At 44.8% G+C, this 16,730-nt stretch overlaps 2 protein-coding genes across 2 annotated transcripts in view; one reads left to right on the top strand and one right to left on the bottom strand.

The window, feature by feature from the left end:
• The first annotated feature begins 542 nt into the window (after positions 1 to 542).
• LOC111975435 (transmembrane protein 125) lies at positions 543 to 3,006 on the top strand. The gene has a single exon (XM_024003714.3). It carries the CDS (start codon positions 1,043 to 1,045, stop codon positions 1,721 to 1,723), a length of 681 nt encoding a protein of 226 aa, XP_023859482.1. The 5' UTR covers positions 543 to 1,042; the 3' UTR covers positions 1,724 to 3,006.
• Positions 3,007 to 10,824: 7,818 nt separating this feature from the next.
• ap1m3 (adaptor related protein complex 1 subunit mu 3) overlaps positions 10,825 to 16,730 on the bottom strand; it is a 37,195-nt gene continuing 31,289 nt past the window's right edge. Inside the window, 3 exon segments of the mRNA XM_070447677.1 lie at positions 10,825 to 11,549; positions 12,011 to 12,086; positions 15,116 to 15,241. Of these exon segments, the coding sequence (XP_070303778.1) occupies positions 11,527 to 11,549; positions 12,011 to 12,086; positions 15,116 to 15,241 (225 nt within the window). The 3' untranslated portion in view covers positions 10,825 to 11,526.

Genomic DNA, 16,730 nt, shown 5'->3' on the forward strand with positions numbered 1-16,730 from the left:
ACTAACCCTACGAGGAGGCGGCTACTAGCCCTACGAGGAAGCCTACCATGCCTACGAGGAGGCGGCTAAACCTGCCTACGAGGAGGCGGCTAAACTAGCCTACGAGGAGGTGGTCAACTAGCCTACGAGGGGCTAACTAGCCTACGAGGAGGCGGCAAACTAACCTACGAGGAGGGGCTAAACTAGCCTATAGAGAGGGGGTCTAGACGACTGCTTAATACTAGCCTACGAGGAGGTGGCTAATATCCCTACCGGCGGTGGCCAACAGCCTACGAGGAGGTGGCTTAACACTTAGCCTAGCGAGGAGGTGGCTAACTTAGCATAGCGGGTGGCCAAACTAGCCTACGCGGTGCTGATCTACATACAGGAGTACACCATAAAGATGCTAGGCCACTATCAGCTGCTAATCTAATTAACACACACTCAAACATAGAAACACACTTCTATTTCACTTTATTTGTCTCTGTCACACACACACACACACGTCTAAGAAGGGAGAGGGGTTTTCAGGTTGCATTTTCAGCATTATGTTTTGAGTCAGTTCAAACGCCTCTCTCTGCAGGATACCTCTGTTATATGGCAGGATCTTTCATGTTTAGAGCCCTGCTTTAAAGATGGCATATTCAGCAACGTGTCTGTGTGTGTCTGTGTATACATGTGTACATGTGTCTGTGTGTGCGTGCRTGCGTGCGTGTCAGCAGGTGGCTCTAATGTCCCTTGTCTCTCCTCTCCCCAGGTATCCATCAGGCTGCATTTGGTCCCTGAGCTCTGAGGGTTCAGTGACAGGACATCCTCTCAGAGTGCAGTGGACTACCTGATGGGCCCTGTGATCCACCAAGAGGACCTGTAATCAAGTGAGAAGGAACTGTGATCCGGTGAGGTGTCCAGTAATCCATCTGCTGTGATTCACTGAGGACTCTATTGAGATCCACTCAAGGTTTCCAGAGAGAAAGAACGGTGTTCCACTGAGAGTTCCAGTGATATAGCTTGTGTCCTGGTAGAGTTCTCTGGTGAGCGTGTCTGTCAGGCTGGGAGGATCAGGATGCYAGAGCTGGAGGACTTCCCTCCGTCGCGGGGTGGCCAGCTGGCCGGTCCCGACCCTGCTCAGATCCAGCGCAGTGTTCTGGATGAACAGGTGGAGCTGTGGTGGTTCCGGGACCCAGCCAAGTCTCTGCTGTGCTACTGTGTGGCGGTCCTCCTCATCCTGGGCTGCGGCCTGGGTGGCGTGCTCCTCCTCTCCACCACCACCAGTTTCTCCAGTGACTGGCGCATGGGAGCGGGCATGGCCCTGTGTCTCTTAGCCCTGGCCGTCCTCCTCAAACAGCTCATGAGCTCGGCCGTGCAGGACATGAACTGTGTGCGGAGTCGCAGGCGGATCGATATCCTTAAGAGCGGAGGGCTGTCGGATCTGTTAGTGGTTCTCATCACAGGGCTGTGTCTGGTGGTCTGTGGGGCTGTACTGCTGAAGCTGGCACTAGAACACCACATGCCCAAGCCTGGCGTAGCCCTTAATGATATGTACATCTCTGGGGTGGTGTTGTTAGCTGGAGGGGGGGCAGCGGTAGTGGGGGTAGGGGTGTACACAGGGGTGGTGATGCTGCTGGAGAGGACCAGGCCGGGCCAGAGGTTTAGGGACAGGGCTGTGGGGCTGTTCACTATCTCTGGACGACACATGGACCAGGGTAGGAGGGAGACCACCTCTAGCCTGGCTAACCTCATCTGACCTGACCACCAGAGACATGGGATGGGACAGGTAGCCCAGACAGGAGATGACTGCGACACTCATATGGCCCAGATTTGATCTGTGGGAGATGCGCATTGGGGGAGGGTTGGAGCTTATTGGCCAGCTCTGGTTTGAGGTATGTGGCCTTGTAGTTTCTGGGCCACGTTTGTTCTGAATGTGGGCCACATCCACCTTGCTGTCAGGGAGGGACCAATGGACATCACTTTTGAAAATGGCATTTTAGCATAATGGCCTTCTTGGAAAGCCACTATATGTTCAATGAGTTGTTGATTACCACAGCAATGGACTTTTGCAGGATCATGAAATAGCATGAGGAATACAGAGCTGTGTCAACACATTCTATTTTTATGGTTCAAGCATGGGCCATTTTATGAGCCCAGCAGAGCACCATTCTATGATGTGGAATGAAGAGAATACCAGTGACTGCACAGACACCAGACACTGAACACAGTGCAGAGATAATGATTCATAATGTGTCCAATGTAATAATAATAATATCATCCACTACAAAGCAGCAGGTGAAAAAGCTGCTGTAAGGAATAATCATATCATAGAATAATGTACCCAGCATCTCCAAACTTAATCAAAGTGATCAATGACACATTTTGTCACCTTTTCATGTCACAGGTTTACAGCAGTGTTGGGTGGTCAAAGGCCTCCATAAGCAAGCTGTGTCATCACTCACTTTGCTTTGCAACGCTTACCAAGAATCTGAGGAGAACGTCCTGCATTGTTGCCATGGTTAAAGGGTACAATGTGGTTTCATTAAACAAAGCGTCTATGTGCTTGGATGCTGTTCTTGGATTTAAGTTKCTGTGTGTTTGTGTGTGTGTGTCTGGCCCTCGCACCTCCTTATCAGGCAGTGCATGTGAGCGGCCTGTTGCTCAGAGACAATAGGGGTCACTGAGGCGGCCATTGTTGTTGTACTGATGGTTGGGCACTGGGACAATGGACAGGCTGTGGATCGTAAAAGGGCTGGCATCGCCCAGTACGGCTCACCCTTACCACCCTCTCTCTCTCACACACACACACACACACACACACACACACACACAGCATCGGCAGTGACTGTGCAATGAGCCAGTACAGCGTGCAATCCCTAATTGACAAGGGACTGTTCTTGGTCTCTGCTGTGCACTGCTATGCAGGACATGCCTTCTAGGTGGTGCCAGGTATGTTTGTGTACGTATGATAGAGAGACGACAGCCACAAACAGTGATGAGAGAGAAGCCAGACAGTGAGAGAGAGAGAAGAGCTACAGACATGTTCAACGTGAGCTCCTGATTTATTTCAGTTTTTTTTGTTTTTTAGAATGAGAAACACTCAAATCTAAAAAATAATTAAAGACAAGACGTGAGAACAACAACTCTATTCAATCAGAATAGAAAAAAGTCACTTTGGCGCCTCAAATTAAGAAGTCTTGACTCGCTAGCTAGCTACACCACAAAAACCTAGCCAGCAGGCTACAAGCCAGCCAGAACAAACCTAGCAAGGGGAGTTAATACAACTACATCAAACGACCAAAACTGAGTGAGTAAACCAAAAAGGAGCACGGACTCTACTTTAAACATCTTCTGTTTTTTCGGTGTGAAGATTTTTCACTTTTTTTGCCGGTTTCTGAGCTAATTAGAGCTAGCTAACAACAGCAGCAGATAAACAAAACCGGTTGCCAAGGCAACGGTGCAGCAAAACAGGCAGCAGAGTAAGCAGAGCCCACAGCACCATGTCCACTCCCCTCAGCGCTGAGTCCATTCTCTACCTCCAGAGGCCAAAAATGACAAGGAGGAAAGCTTTTAAACAAAACTACTAAAGGGAGGCCAGAAACCTTTTCGCAGATCTCTACAAAAACGGTAATGTGAGTAATCTCATCTTTCTCCCTGACCAACCAAATGCATGCGCTCAGCAGTCTGCTCTCACTACCCATCCATAAAGAAAGAAAGAATCTGTAATGGTGGAAGCTGAAAGTCAAATAGACAGACGACCCTGACAGCGCCATGATAACAATTAACCTCTACAAGACTGGGACTGTCAGTGCAAAGTAACCTTAGGCTGTTTAAACAGACTTTCAGACCATCAAGGAGAAGAAACTCCACCAGCACCACCATCACCCCCACTCCCACCCAAAAAGCACATCCAGCACCTCTCTTCCACCATAGTGGAGGACACGCCCAAGGAGGAGAGCGACCCCTCAGTGCAGAGCAGGCTCAGGCCCTCCCACCACCATGGCTGCCATGAGGGATTCACCAAACTGGAGGGGAGTGGTCATGCTCAGGAGAGCGTGAGCAAACAGCAACCAGACATCCACACCTTAGAAGAGCTCTAACCAAGGTGCGAACAGAGCAGGACAGCAGCCTTGCAGGACAGCTGAAAGAGGTTCAGCACAGAGAGAGACGGACTCAAGAGAGAGGCTGGCTGATCTAACAAAGAGGTGAGAGAGCTCCAAAAAGACAGGCAGAGCAGTACAATCTGACCACACTAAGAAGGAGCTGCAGGAGAGAAGAGAAACGACAGGCTGCAGGAGAGAAAGAGAACAGAGGACAGGCTGCAGGAGAGAAAGAGGACAGAGGACAGGCTGCAGGAGAGGAAGAGACAGAGACAGGCTGCAGGAGAGAAAGAGAACAGAGGAAGCTGCAGGAGGAAAGAGACAGAGGACAGCTGCAAGGAGAGAAAGAGACAGAGGACAGGCTCAGAGGAGAAAAGAGCAGAGACGGCTGCGAGAGAAAGAGACAGAGAAGGCTGCGGAGAAAAAGAGGACAGAAGACAGGCTGCAGGAGCAGCAGATCACCCACTCTATGACCTGGCCTCACACAGCAGAGGAGCCCACCTCAACCAGCCAGGCCTCCCCAGCCCTGCCTGCTGCACACCTCACCCCAGCCCACAGAACAGCCTCCCACTGACAGCAGCACCGGCACTGACCAGCCACACACCAGCTCCAACACCCACCAGCCCCCACTCTACCCCCTCCAGTCCAGAAGAAACACTGGCTGACATGGTCCTGTTGATGGACTCAAATGGGAAGTTTGTTCAGGAGATTAAACTTTTCCCTAGACACAAAACGAGAAAGATGTGGTGCCAACAACACAGTGCCATGGAGCTGCTTGATAAGGCCCAGCTCGGGTCGCCAAGCCACATAATCATACACACCGGAAGCAACGACCTGCGTGCTCAGCAGAAGAGGGTGGCGACTTCACTACGGGGAGTGATTGAGAAGGCCTCCGCAATCTTCCCCAACTCAAGAATCATAGTGTCAACCCTTCTACAGAGGAAGGACTTCCACCCTGCCACAATCCAAAGAATAAACGCCAGCCTCTCCCAGGACTGTGCCTTGCGACCCAATGTACACCTGGCCCACCATCCCACCCTCCATCTGGACTGTCTCTATGACCATGTTCACTTGTACAGGGAGATAGTCCCCATCCTTGCCAAGACTCAAGGACGTTGCTTTAAACCGCAACCCAATCTCTCAAACTAGGAACAGCGGAGCAATCTCCACCCCACCGAGATAACACCCCGGACCAGAACTCTGGACCCCCCAGCCACGGCCACAGCACCAACCACCAACCACAGCCAGCGCGGCACAGACCCACCCAGACGAGGCCTACCACCGCAGACCCACACCTGGAGGAGCCAAAACCCTGCAGACAGAGCTATGCACAGTCTGTGAGAGGAGCAACTGGCCCAGCCTCCACCAATCAAATGAGTGACATTAAACAAATGCTGAGTATTTTATGCTCACGTGATTGGCCGAGGGTCATGGTAAGATGAGCACAACAACTCCACCATCCTCACACTACATCCACGCAAGTCGCATGACACAAATGCTATCTTAAATGATAAACAAATAATATTTGCATAATAAGAGTTTACGTTAATTGAAAAATCCTATTTTAATAGTTCTTGTTGGATTGTGAGTGTATATCATTTTGAAGGGAAAGAAAAAAACAGTTATGAAATCTTTTTACGTTGCATGTTGGAATTTACAAGGCTTGAATTCCTCTGCTTTTGGGCTAAAGAGCAGAAACCCAGATTTCCTGAAAGAAATTGATGATGTTGATATTGTAGTACTACAGGAAAATGGTGCAGAGGTGATGTTTCCACTGGCTGTCCACTAGGTTATAGGGAGATAATTGTACCATCCACCAACTTAAAAGGAATCACAGTGCAGAGACTCAGGGGGAATGCTAATATGGTATAAATCTGAACTAACTAATTCAATTGAATTGATCAAAACAGGAGAATTCTTATCTGGTTAAAAATCAACAAAGAGGCTATCTTAACAGATAAAAACGTCTTCCTCTGTGTCTCATATTTTCCCCTCAGAGTCACCTTACTTCAATGAAGAGAGTTTCTCCATTCTAGAGGGGGAGATTAGTCACGTTCAGGCCCAAGGCAACGTACTGGTCTGTGGAGACCTGAATGCTAGAACAGCAGAAGAACAAGACACGATTAACAGTCATGGGGACAAACACCTACCAGGAAGCAACAACCTTTCCTGAAGCTCTGTCGATCACTGTGTCTGTACATAGTCAATGGTAGGCTAAGAGGGGACTCTTTTGGTAGGTACACCTACAGCTCATCCCTTGGCAGCAGTACTGTAGACTACTTCCTCACCGACCTAAACCCAGAGTCTCTCAGAGCCYTCACAGTCAGCCCACTAACACCTCTCTCAGACCACAGTAAAATCACAGTGTATCTGAGAAAAGCGAAACCCAACCATGAAGCATCACGGCCCAATAAATTACATGGTACTAAACAGGCCTATAGATGAAGTGCAAACAGTACAGAAATCTACCAAAAAGCAATTAGTAGCCAAAAAATACAATCTCTCCTGGACAATCTTTTAGCCTTAACATTCTCCTTCAGCAATGAAGGTGTAAATTTGGCCGTTAGGAACATAAACTTTATATTTGACAAATTAGCCTCCTTGGCTAATCTAATGAAGCATAAGAGCAAACCAAAAAGAATAGATCATGAAAATGGGTTGATAATGATTGGAGAAATCTCAGAAAGTTATTTAAAAAAACAGAGAACCAGACAACAAAAATATTCGCCGTCAATATGGGGAAACAGTGAAGCAATACAAACACACCCTAAGAACAAAAAAGGAACAGCACATTAGAAATCAGCTGGATGKAATTGAGGAATCCATAGAATCAAACCACTTCTGGGAGAATTGGAATAAATTAAACAAACCTCATCATGAGGAATTGGCTATCCAAAAGGGGGATATGTGGAGAAATCACTTTGCCCAGAACAACAATATATACAAGAAAAATTACAAATCCTTGAATCAGCAGTCAGACTATCAGAATCCTGTGGATACCCCAATTACAGAAGACATTTTTGGGGGAAAACTATGCACTCTCCAACCCAAAAAGGCCCGTGGAGCTGACGGTACTTTAAATGAAATGATCAAATATACAGACCACAAATTCAAATTGCTATACTCAAACTCTTCAACATTATCCTCACTACAGGTATTTTCCMCAATATTTGGAACCAAGATCACACCAATCTATAAAAATGGAGACAAATTTGACCCAAATAATTACAGAGAAATTTGCATTAACAGCAACTTGGGGRAAATTTTCTGCAGTATCATAAATAGCAGACAACATAATTTCGTACAAATGTACAGCAGACCACATTTACACCCTCCACACTAATAGACAAACAAGTAAACCAAAACAAAGGCAAAATATACTTGTGTTTTGTAGACTTCAAGAAAGCATTTGATTCAGTTTGKCAGGAAGGTCATTTTTTATAAACTAATAGAAAGTGGTATTGGAGGGAGAACATGATGTTATTAAATCAATGTACACTAAAAACAAATGTGCGGTTAAAATTGGCAACAAGCAAACAGACTTCTTCTCTCAGGGACTTGGAGTGAAACAGGGCTGCCCAATAAGTCCAACACTATTTAACATCTACATTAATGAATTGGCAAAAACATTAGAAGAATCGGCAGCACCTGGTCTCACCCTCTACAACACTGAAATCAAGTGTCTACTGTACGCAGATRACCTGGTGCTGCTGTCTCCCACTAAGGAGGGTCTGCTGTACGCAGATGACCTGGTGCTACTGTCTCCCACTAAGGAGGGTCTGCTGTACGCAGATGACCTGGTGCTACTGTCTCCCACTAGGGAGGGGTTACAGCAGCATCTAGATCATATGCACAGGTTCTGTCGGACCTGGGCTCTGACCGTTAATCTAAAAAATAACTAATATAATGATATTCCAAAAAAGATCTGGAAATCAGGATGACAAATATAAATCCTATTTGGACACAGTTCTATTAGAACACACCAAAAACTACACGTATCTAGAACTAAATATCAGCAACACAGGTAGCTTTCACATGGCTGTGAATGAGCTGAGAGACAAAGCAAGAAGAGCATCCTATGCCATTGAAAGAAACATTAAAATTGAAATTCCAATTAGAATCTGGCTCAAAATGTTCCAATCAGTTATAGAACCAATTGCTCTATATGGCAGCGAAGTATGGGGTCCGCTGTCTAATAATGAATTTACTAAATGGGACAAACATCCAATCGAAATACTGCATGCTGAGTTTTGCAAGAATGTACTGCAAGTGCAAAGAAAACCTTCAAATACCGCATGTAGAGCAGAATTGGGAGAAAAAAAAACTCCTTGCTCGAATAGATAAAGAGCCATCAAATTTTACAACTATTCCATCACACAGCTACAATGTCAAGAGATGAAAAAAGAGAAGAGTCCCCTCAGCCAGCTGGTTCTGAGGCTCAGTTCACAAACCCAAACCAACCCCATAGAGCCTGAAGACATCACTCAGAAAATCTGGCCCAACCAAATCATCACAAAGCAAAAATAAAAATATATCACCTATTGGAAAGACACCACAAAAAAATCTAAGTAAACTTCAATGCTATTTGGCTCTAAACAGACAGTACATGGTGGCAGACTTTCTGAACACTGTGACTGATAGAAAACTGAGGAAAACACTCACTAGGTACAGACTCAGTGAGCACAGTCTGGCTATAGAGACCGGTCGTCACAGACAAACCTGGCTGCCCAGAGAGGACAGGCTGTGCTCACTCTGCTCCAGGGGAGAGGTAGAGACAGAGCTGCATWTCCTATTACACTGTGACAAATACTCAGACCTAAAGATAATTTTTCTTTCCCAAAATTATCATTCAGTACAAAGAATTTGAAACTCTAAAAGATGAAGGAAAAATAAAAAATATTTATTGGGTGAAAAGYCAAAATGTGCAGTTATGGCAGCCAAATATGTGTCCTCCTGCCACAACCTGTGAAAAGTGCWATGTAATGTCAATAATATTTCCAATTTAGTTTTGTTTTGGCTTTCATACCATGTCATGTGGCTTCTCAGTCATGTTGAGACTGGTCTACTACCATTGCTTTTATGTATTGTTATTCTCATTAATATTGTTGTTGTAGTTGCTGTTAATGGTAATCCCATTTCCACTACTACTACTATTATTATTGCTGTTGGTCCCACCATTTTTGCTATATGTATACTTTGACAATGTAAGTCATTAATCTTGCCATGTCAATAAAGTCTATTGAATTGAATTGAGAGAGAGAGAGCCCTCGGGTCCAGTTCCCTGACTTTCATTTGATAACATCTCACTGATAGAGATGGAAATAACCAGGGAAGATAGTAAGGTACAAAGTTATTTCTTTCTATCTAGATCCCTTTGTCCCCCATTGACATACAGAGGTTAATAAATAAGATATTAATAGATTGTGTTTTTCAATCATTAAAAACCCCACTGGAGAGAATATCTGGCAGAGTGTAGTCATATTTGTCCTGTTCCTCATAATCAACCATTTTACATGGATGGTTTAATATGAGATTATCAGACCTGGGTTCACATACTATTTAGTATTAAGTATTTAGATATGTTTTATTTGAAAAAACAAGTAGTTGAATATATTTGGAAATACACTTGGAAAGTATTTTAAAATATTCAAATAGACTGTCTCAAATATACTCCCATGCATCTATCCCAGGTATTTGAAAATAGTATTTTGAAAAAAAGTTGATTCACCACATTTGAAAATACTCAAATATACAGAAAATTTGTATTTAAATAACAAATACTCAAATAAACATGTATTTGAAACCAGGTCTGGATTTCATACAGTAGGCCTACACACAGCAAACCAGAGCTATTCCCCTGGCAGAGAGAACCTGAGCTATTCCCCTGGCAGAGAGAGAACCAGAGCTATTCCCCTGGCAGAGAGAGAACCAGAGCTATTCCCCTGGCAGAGAGAACCAGAGCTATTCCCCTGGCAGAGAGAACCAGAGCTATTCCCCTGGCAGAGAGAGAACCAGAGCTATTCCCCTTCGTGTGTTTAGTAGTCTGTTTCTGCGTGCTATCGTTCTCTGGGGATAGCTCTGGTTCTCTCTCTGCAGGGGATAGCTCTGGTTCTCTCTGCACAGGGGAATAGCTCTGGTTCTCTCTGCCAGGGAATAGTTCTGGTTCTCTCTGCCAGGGAATAGCTTCTGGTCTCTCTCTGCCAGGGGAATACTCTCGGTCTTGCGCGGAAAGCTCTCTCCTCTCTTTCTTCGGTCTCTGGTTCTCTCTCGCCAGGGGAATAGCTTGCCCTGGTTCTTCTCTGCAGGGAAAGCTCTGGTTTCTCTCTGCCAGGGGAATAGCTCTGGTTCTTCTCTGCAGGGGAATAGCTCCAGGAGCAGACTATCAGCTAACATCTCCTCGCTGGCACAAGGAGGAGAACAGAGACTATGACTTCTCCGGGCAGTAGCGAAGTACACGCAACCTGCATTGCACCGGGCAGAGAGAGCTATACAGCAGTAGTCTCACTTTCCTGCAGAGAGAGGAGACGAAGAATGAGCTCCTTTCTCGGTCCAGAGACGAGAACCAGAGCTATTCCCCTGGCAGAGAGAGAACCAGAACTGATATGAGGGGTGGTGCATTGCACGCACAACAGACTACTGTAACCATACCAACCAATAGCTGCTTTGGAAAAGTTGGGTGTATGTTTGGTGGGGACACATTGACTTAGATATGTCCACTTTGTTTCCTATCTAAACAACATTCTCTTCATTTCGGACCACCTGTATTATTGGTTTACTTATTTTGATCATGGCTTTTTCTCAAGGCGATAAATGTGTCTGTATCACAAGACTGTTAGAAACACTACATAATTGTAATTTGCACACAGAGAATTCCTTCAGTCTTTTCCTCGTAGTTGTCAGCTGAGTACAAGCACATGTCTAGGAACTGTGACGACAATTTGGTAATACACAGCTGCTGATATTATGCAGGCCTATTCATTATCTTAGTGTTCATCTCATTGGACACAGTGGGGATTATATGCTTACAGCTGGCCCCAAGATAACATGAACTGCTAGCATCCACACCAACCAGATATCATTTTATATCAGTGCTGTACACAGGYTTCAACATTCACACTTCAGAGATCATAAATGTCCTGAATTCTTCCAGCTTTAAGARGAAAATACAACTATACAAATGTTTACAATGTGACCAATAAGAAAACCACTAGGTTCATTATTCTAAAGAGATAAAACATGTTTCTCCAGATGATGTAACACARCAAAGGTCGAAGGTGACAACAGTCGAGTTCTGAAGGGAAATTGAGTCTTGAAGGTCCTCATGTCTGCAAGATGACTACTTGGTCCTTTGAGAATTGACAGTGGTGAAAGTTGTTCCCCTTTCCTTGTCCTCTGTTGTCCCTCACTCCCAGAGAGAGGGAGAGAGTGACGATCTATTCGTCTAGCAGCAGGCTCGCCCTTAGTTTGTCCGGAGTTGATMATCTGCCAAGAAGAGAAGACGTAACAGCAATACATTAACACTCTTCTAACCATCATCACATTACCCCTGTACTGTGGCGTCACATTAACATTCAAATTAGCATTGGGGCTCTGGGTGACTGAGATACACATTGGGGTCAGGGTAGTAGTTATTATGGCTTTACAATAACTTTAGTCTTTCACTTTTCACCCCCCCCCCACCTTATTATTAAGTCAACACTGCTCTCTCTCTCACTGTCTATTTCTCTACCTCTTTCCCTTCCTTTCWCTCTCTCTCGTTCTCTCCCTACCTCTGCTGATCACAATGAAAAGGTGATAGCCACCTTGGCATGCAGAGCAGTGTCACAGAGAACCTAATGGCAGTAAGGCATCATTCAAATCCCCCTTTCCCCAGCTTCAGGAGAGAGGTAATAGATATGATAGCTGGGTTCACTGCCGGGCCGAATGGTGTGTGTGTGTCTCACCTCCACTCTGCGTTATATAGCGTACCCATGGTAAGGCCTCATAGCCACTTTTCTCAATGATCTTCAGATAGCGTACCTGAGGAGGAGCAAAGAACAGTTTCAGCACATACAACACACACACACACCAGGGCCGACGTTATGGGCAGGCCTTAGGGGCCCTGGCCCGCCCTACCGTACCTCCTTGCAAGTCCAAATAAAATATTGATAATTTATTTGAAGACCCGCACCGACAGAAAGTTCTCTCTCTGAATTTTTTTTTGTTAATTTAATCTAATTATCATAAGGTTCCATGACTTTGTCCACACAGGGCATCTGGACACACAAAATACATTTTGATGATTTTCATTACATTTTGGGTGTTTTATTTAACTTTTGTACACCTGTGGTGTTCCCGGTCAAAAATGACCGGCCATTAAAAATGAATTGGTGAGACTACAATTAGTGTATAAAATTGAGTTCAGGCACATGCCCATTCATCAGATGGACACACTTCCTCTCCCAGACCCCCACATGCATGTGTGTTTGAGCACACACACATCCCCCCCCCTTCTTGGCTTCCATGGCAACCCCCACGGGAACCTTTCCCAATAGAATCTTTCGACCACGGGAACCACACCTGTTGGCATTCTCACAAACAATCGCAACATTGTTTCAATAATATATAGAACTTTTCTTGCAGCTCTGGTATATAAAGCTTTTTTGAGGCCTTGCTCACAATTCATTCTGTGRCAGCAGAATTKTTAACTCAAAAACGAGTTGTATGAGCTCAGGTCAATGAGGCCTACAGGCCATAAATAGCAAATAKAAGTTCAAAACTTGTAATGTTCACAAGATCTTAAGTTGATAAAAAGATYGAACATAACATTARTGATAATATATGKATTATTATGGATTTATAATCATCAATAATGGGGCGGTATTTTGGACCGGGAACACAGAATTAATTAACATGAAACGAACACAACAGGAGGGTTAAAGCATCCGAGCGAGCGAAACAGCGCCCCTCTGTCTCAGTATGTGTAGACCACATACTGAGACCAAAAGAGTAAGGCATGTCATACTATTTCTGTCCAGACAGCATCAGACACATTTATTTTTATTTATTTTATTTTTCATTTCACCTTTATTTAACCAGGTAGGCTAGTTGAGATCAAATTCTCATTTACATCTGCGACCTGGCCAAGATAAAGCAAAGCAGTGCGGCACAAACAACAACACAGAGTTACACATGGAATAAACAAACATACAGTCAATAACGCAATAGGAAAAAGAAACCATGGTCTAAACATAATGAGACAGAGGGAAACCATGTGTTTGATGCATTTGATACTATTTCCCTCCAGCCATTACCACGAGCCCGTTCTCCTATTTCCCTCCAGCCATTACCACGAGCCCGTTCTCCTATTTCCCTCCAGCCATTACCACGAGCCCGTTCTCCTTAATTAAGGTGCCAACCAACCTCCTGTGATGCAGACCTTAGCTTGTCATCTGCCTTCCCGCCTTTAGGACAAAGACTCCCATTGTTAGGGTGGAGACATCAGCATCTCCTCATTACATACAGATCTCAGGTTTCTGCCTCTTGTGAATTGGAAAGGAAAGTTGGTGGGTGCACAGTGCCCTGTTAGGATGCTGGATTGCCCTAAAGTAAATTGATGTTTGGCCAAAATTATGTATTTACTCCTGTATATAAAACCATTCAAAATACTTCACTGGGGAGCATGACTTAGCCACAGAGGATCATTAGCTTATTTTAGAAAAATAGCTGTGGATTGTTTTAAAATCACCAGTGAGTTTGGGAAGGCCCCAATATGGCTAGTGAACGTAACAATGGATCTAGCTGACTGAGTTGCAGCTGTCAGTGAAAAGGGTCTAAAATATGTGTGAAAATAATGAAAAATGTTGCATCAATTGGCCGGCGGTCAAACGCACTGCATCTCAGTGCTAGAGGTGTCACTACAGACCCTGGTTCGATTCCAGGCTGTATCACAACCGGCCGTGATTGGGAGTCACATAAGGCGGCGCACAATTTGCCCAGCGTCATCCGGGTTAGGCCTTCATTGTAAATAAGAATGTGTTCTCAACTGACTTGCCTAGTTAAATAAAGGTTAAATTAAACAAATGTAAAAGAAGTGGATGGGTGTGAGGCGAAGATATGGCGCTTCTCTCTCCATAATACATGCATATGTAGGAAAGTGCACATTTGGCAATGTTGATTTTCTGATTGTCTTAACTCACCACATACACCACTAACAAGCTGAGTTTCAAAGTAATTTTTTCTTTGCCTCACACAAGTCAACGAAGTCAGTTTTATTTACATTTTTTTACATCCATTGCAATGATAATTCCTCAGTATTTGAAAAATCTTTCCAACACCTCGATAATTACCAAGACTCGGTGTGAAAGAACAAAATATCATGATCTGATGATCCCATATATCCAGTGGAAATTTAATTTACATTTAAAAAAAAAAACAGCTTTAGGCCAATGCATTTTACTTAGTTGACGATGGACGTTAAAGGCCYACTGCTGCATTTGCCAATAAGCTATCTCTGATTTCTATGCTCTCATTTCTTTAGCCGCCAATTGATCACAGTATATTAAATGTGCCCATATGGCAGAGGCTAGTGCTCTCGCCATAGTTGAATTTGAAATTGTACATTTGTATCATTTTACTTCAGATTTTTATGATTAACCACCTGACTATGATATTGAGAAACAAAAAACKTTATTATTGCAATGAAACTGTTMCACGAAAATGTGCATATATAAAAATAATCATAACTGGCACCCAGATCGGTAAAAATGGTAGGATAAATTGTAAGCTTCCCCAAACTTTAAACTCACAAGCTGCCTATTGCATTTCCTATTACACCCCTTGAAAAAATTGTGAAACGCAAGCGCGTGCACACAGGGGTTCCCGTAAAAAAACATGCATGCCTATGGAAATCAAAGGCCCGTCCAACTGATTCGTTCTGGGGCACGCTCTGACACACGCACACGTGAGTCAGCTCCTTCCAGCCTGTATGCACTATTCGATGGAACTCATACCTGGCTCTACAAGGGTCCACTTTGATAAACATAGATTTAAGGGATCKGTTAGCTTACCTGGATACCAGATACAGTGAAATAGGGGATCTCAAAGTTGACAGTGATGGGCCTTCTCCCCTCCAACTCAGTGCTCTCCACACTAGGCAGACCAAAGTGAGCCCTCATCATGTACTCTTTCCCCCCCTGTTCAAACATAGAAACACACACAGGTATGAGGTTTATTGGAAAACTGGAGCATTTCTCTTCATTAAGGTTCTTTGTTATGTTGTGAACTATACTACATTCCCCACTTTGCTGCTATAACAGCCTCCACTTTCTGGGAAGGCGTTCCACTAGATGTTGGAACATTGCTGCGGGGACTTGCTTCCATTCAGCCACAAGAGCATTAGTGAGGTCAGGCAATTAGGCCCGGCTCGCAGTCGGCGTTCCAATTCATCCCAAAGGTGTTCGATGGGGTTGAGGTCAGGGCTGTGCAGGCCAGTCAGTCAAGTTCTTCCACACCGATCTCAACAAAACAATTCTGTATGTACCTCGCTTTGTGCATGGGGGCATTGTCATGCTGAAACAGGAAAGGGCCTTCCCCAAACTGTTGCCACAAAGTTGGAAGCACAGAATCGTGTAGAATGTCATTGTATGCTGTAGTGTTAAGATTTCCCTTCACTGGAACTAAGGGGCCCGAACCATGAAAAACAACCCAGACCATTATTCTTCCTCCACCAAACATTACAGTTGGCACTATGCATTCGGGCAGGTAGCGTTCTCCTGGCATCCGCAAAACCCAGATTTGTCTGTCAGACTGCCAAGATGATGAAGCGTGAATCATCAATCCAGAGAACGCGTTTCCACTACTCCAGAGTCCAATGGCGGCGACCTTTGCACCACTCCAGCCGACGCTTGGCATTGCGCATGGTGATCTTAGGCTTGTGTGCGGCTGCTCGGCCATGGAAACCCATTTCATGAAACTCCTGACGAACAGTTATTGTGGTGACGTTACTTCCAGAGGCAGTTTGGAACTCGGTAGTGAGTGTTGCTTCAGCACTCGGCGGTCCCGTTCTGTGAGATTGTGTAGCCTACCATTTCGCGGCTGAGCTGTTGTTGCTCCTAAACGTTTCCACTTCACAATAACAGCACTTACAGTTGACCAGGGCAGCTCTAGCAGGGCAGAAATTTGATTAACTGACTCGTTGGAAAGGTTGCATCCTATGACGGTGCCACATTGAAAGTCACTGAGCTCTTCAGTAAGGCCATTCTACTGCCAAATGTTTGTCTGTGGAGAWTGCATGGCTGTGTGCTCGATTTTATACAGGTGTGCCTGAAGTAGCCGAGTCCACTAATTTGAAGGAGTGTCCACATACTTTTGTATATATAGTGTACTTTATAGTGCACTGTAAACCGAACAAATGGCCCGTTGAAGCCAAACCCCTCCCTACCTGATCTTATCACAATAAAGCTAGCCAGGCCATGCAGTCATATTAAAACACTCCTCACGTCTTTACTGGTGCAGGATACATCAACAGTGCACAGGACTTCCTTGTTAGGTAAACAACTACAAGATGACCTGAATGGAGGTACAAATGACATGATTGTGGGAGCACCTCCTCTAAGAGTATGAATTAGGCTGTTTGAGAAGGTTGGAACCCCAAGCAACCTGCCAACACATAGTTTGAAGTAC

Source organism: Salvelinus sp. IW2-2015, linkage group LG16 (assembly GCF_002910315.2).
Source record: "Salvelinus sp. IW2-2015 linkage group LG16, ASM291031v2, whole genome shotgun sequence".
Taxonomy (NCBI): domain Eukaryota; kingdom Metazoa; phylum Chordata; class Actinopteri; order Salmoniformes; family Salmonidae; genus Salvelinus; species Salvelinus sp. IW2-2015.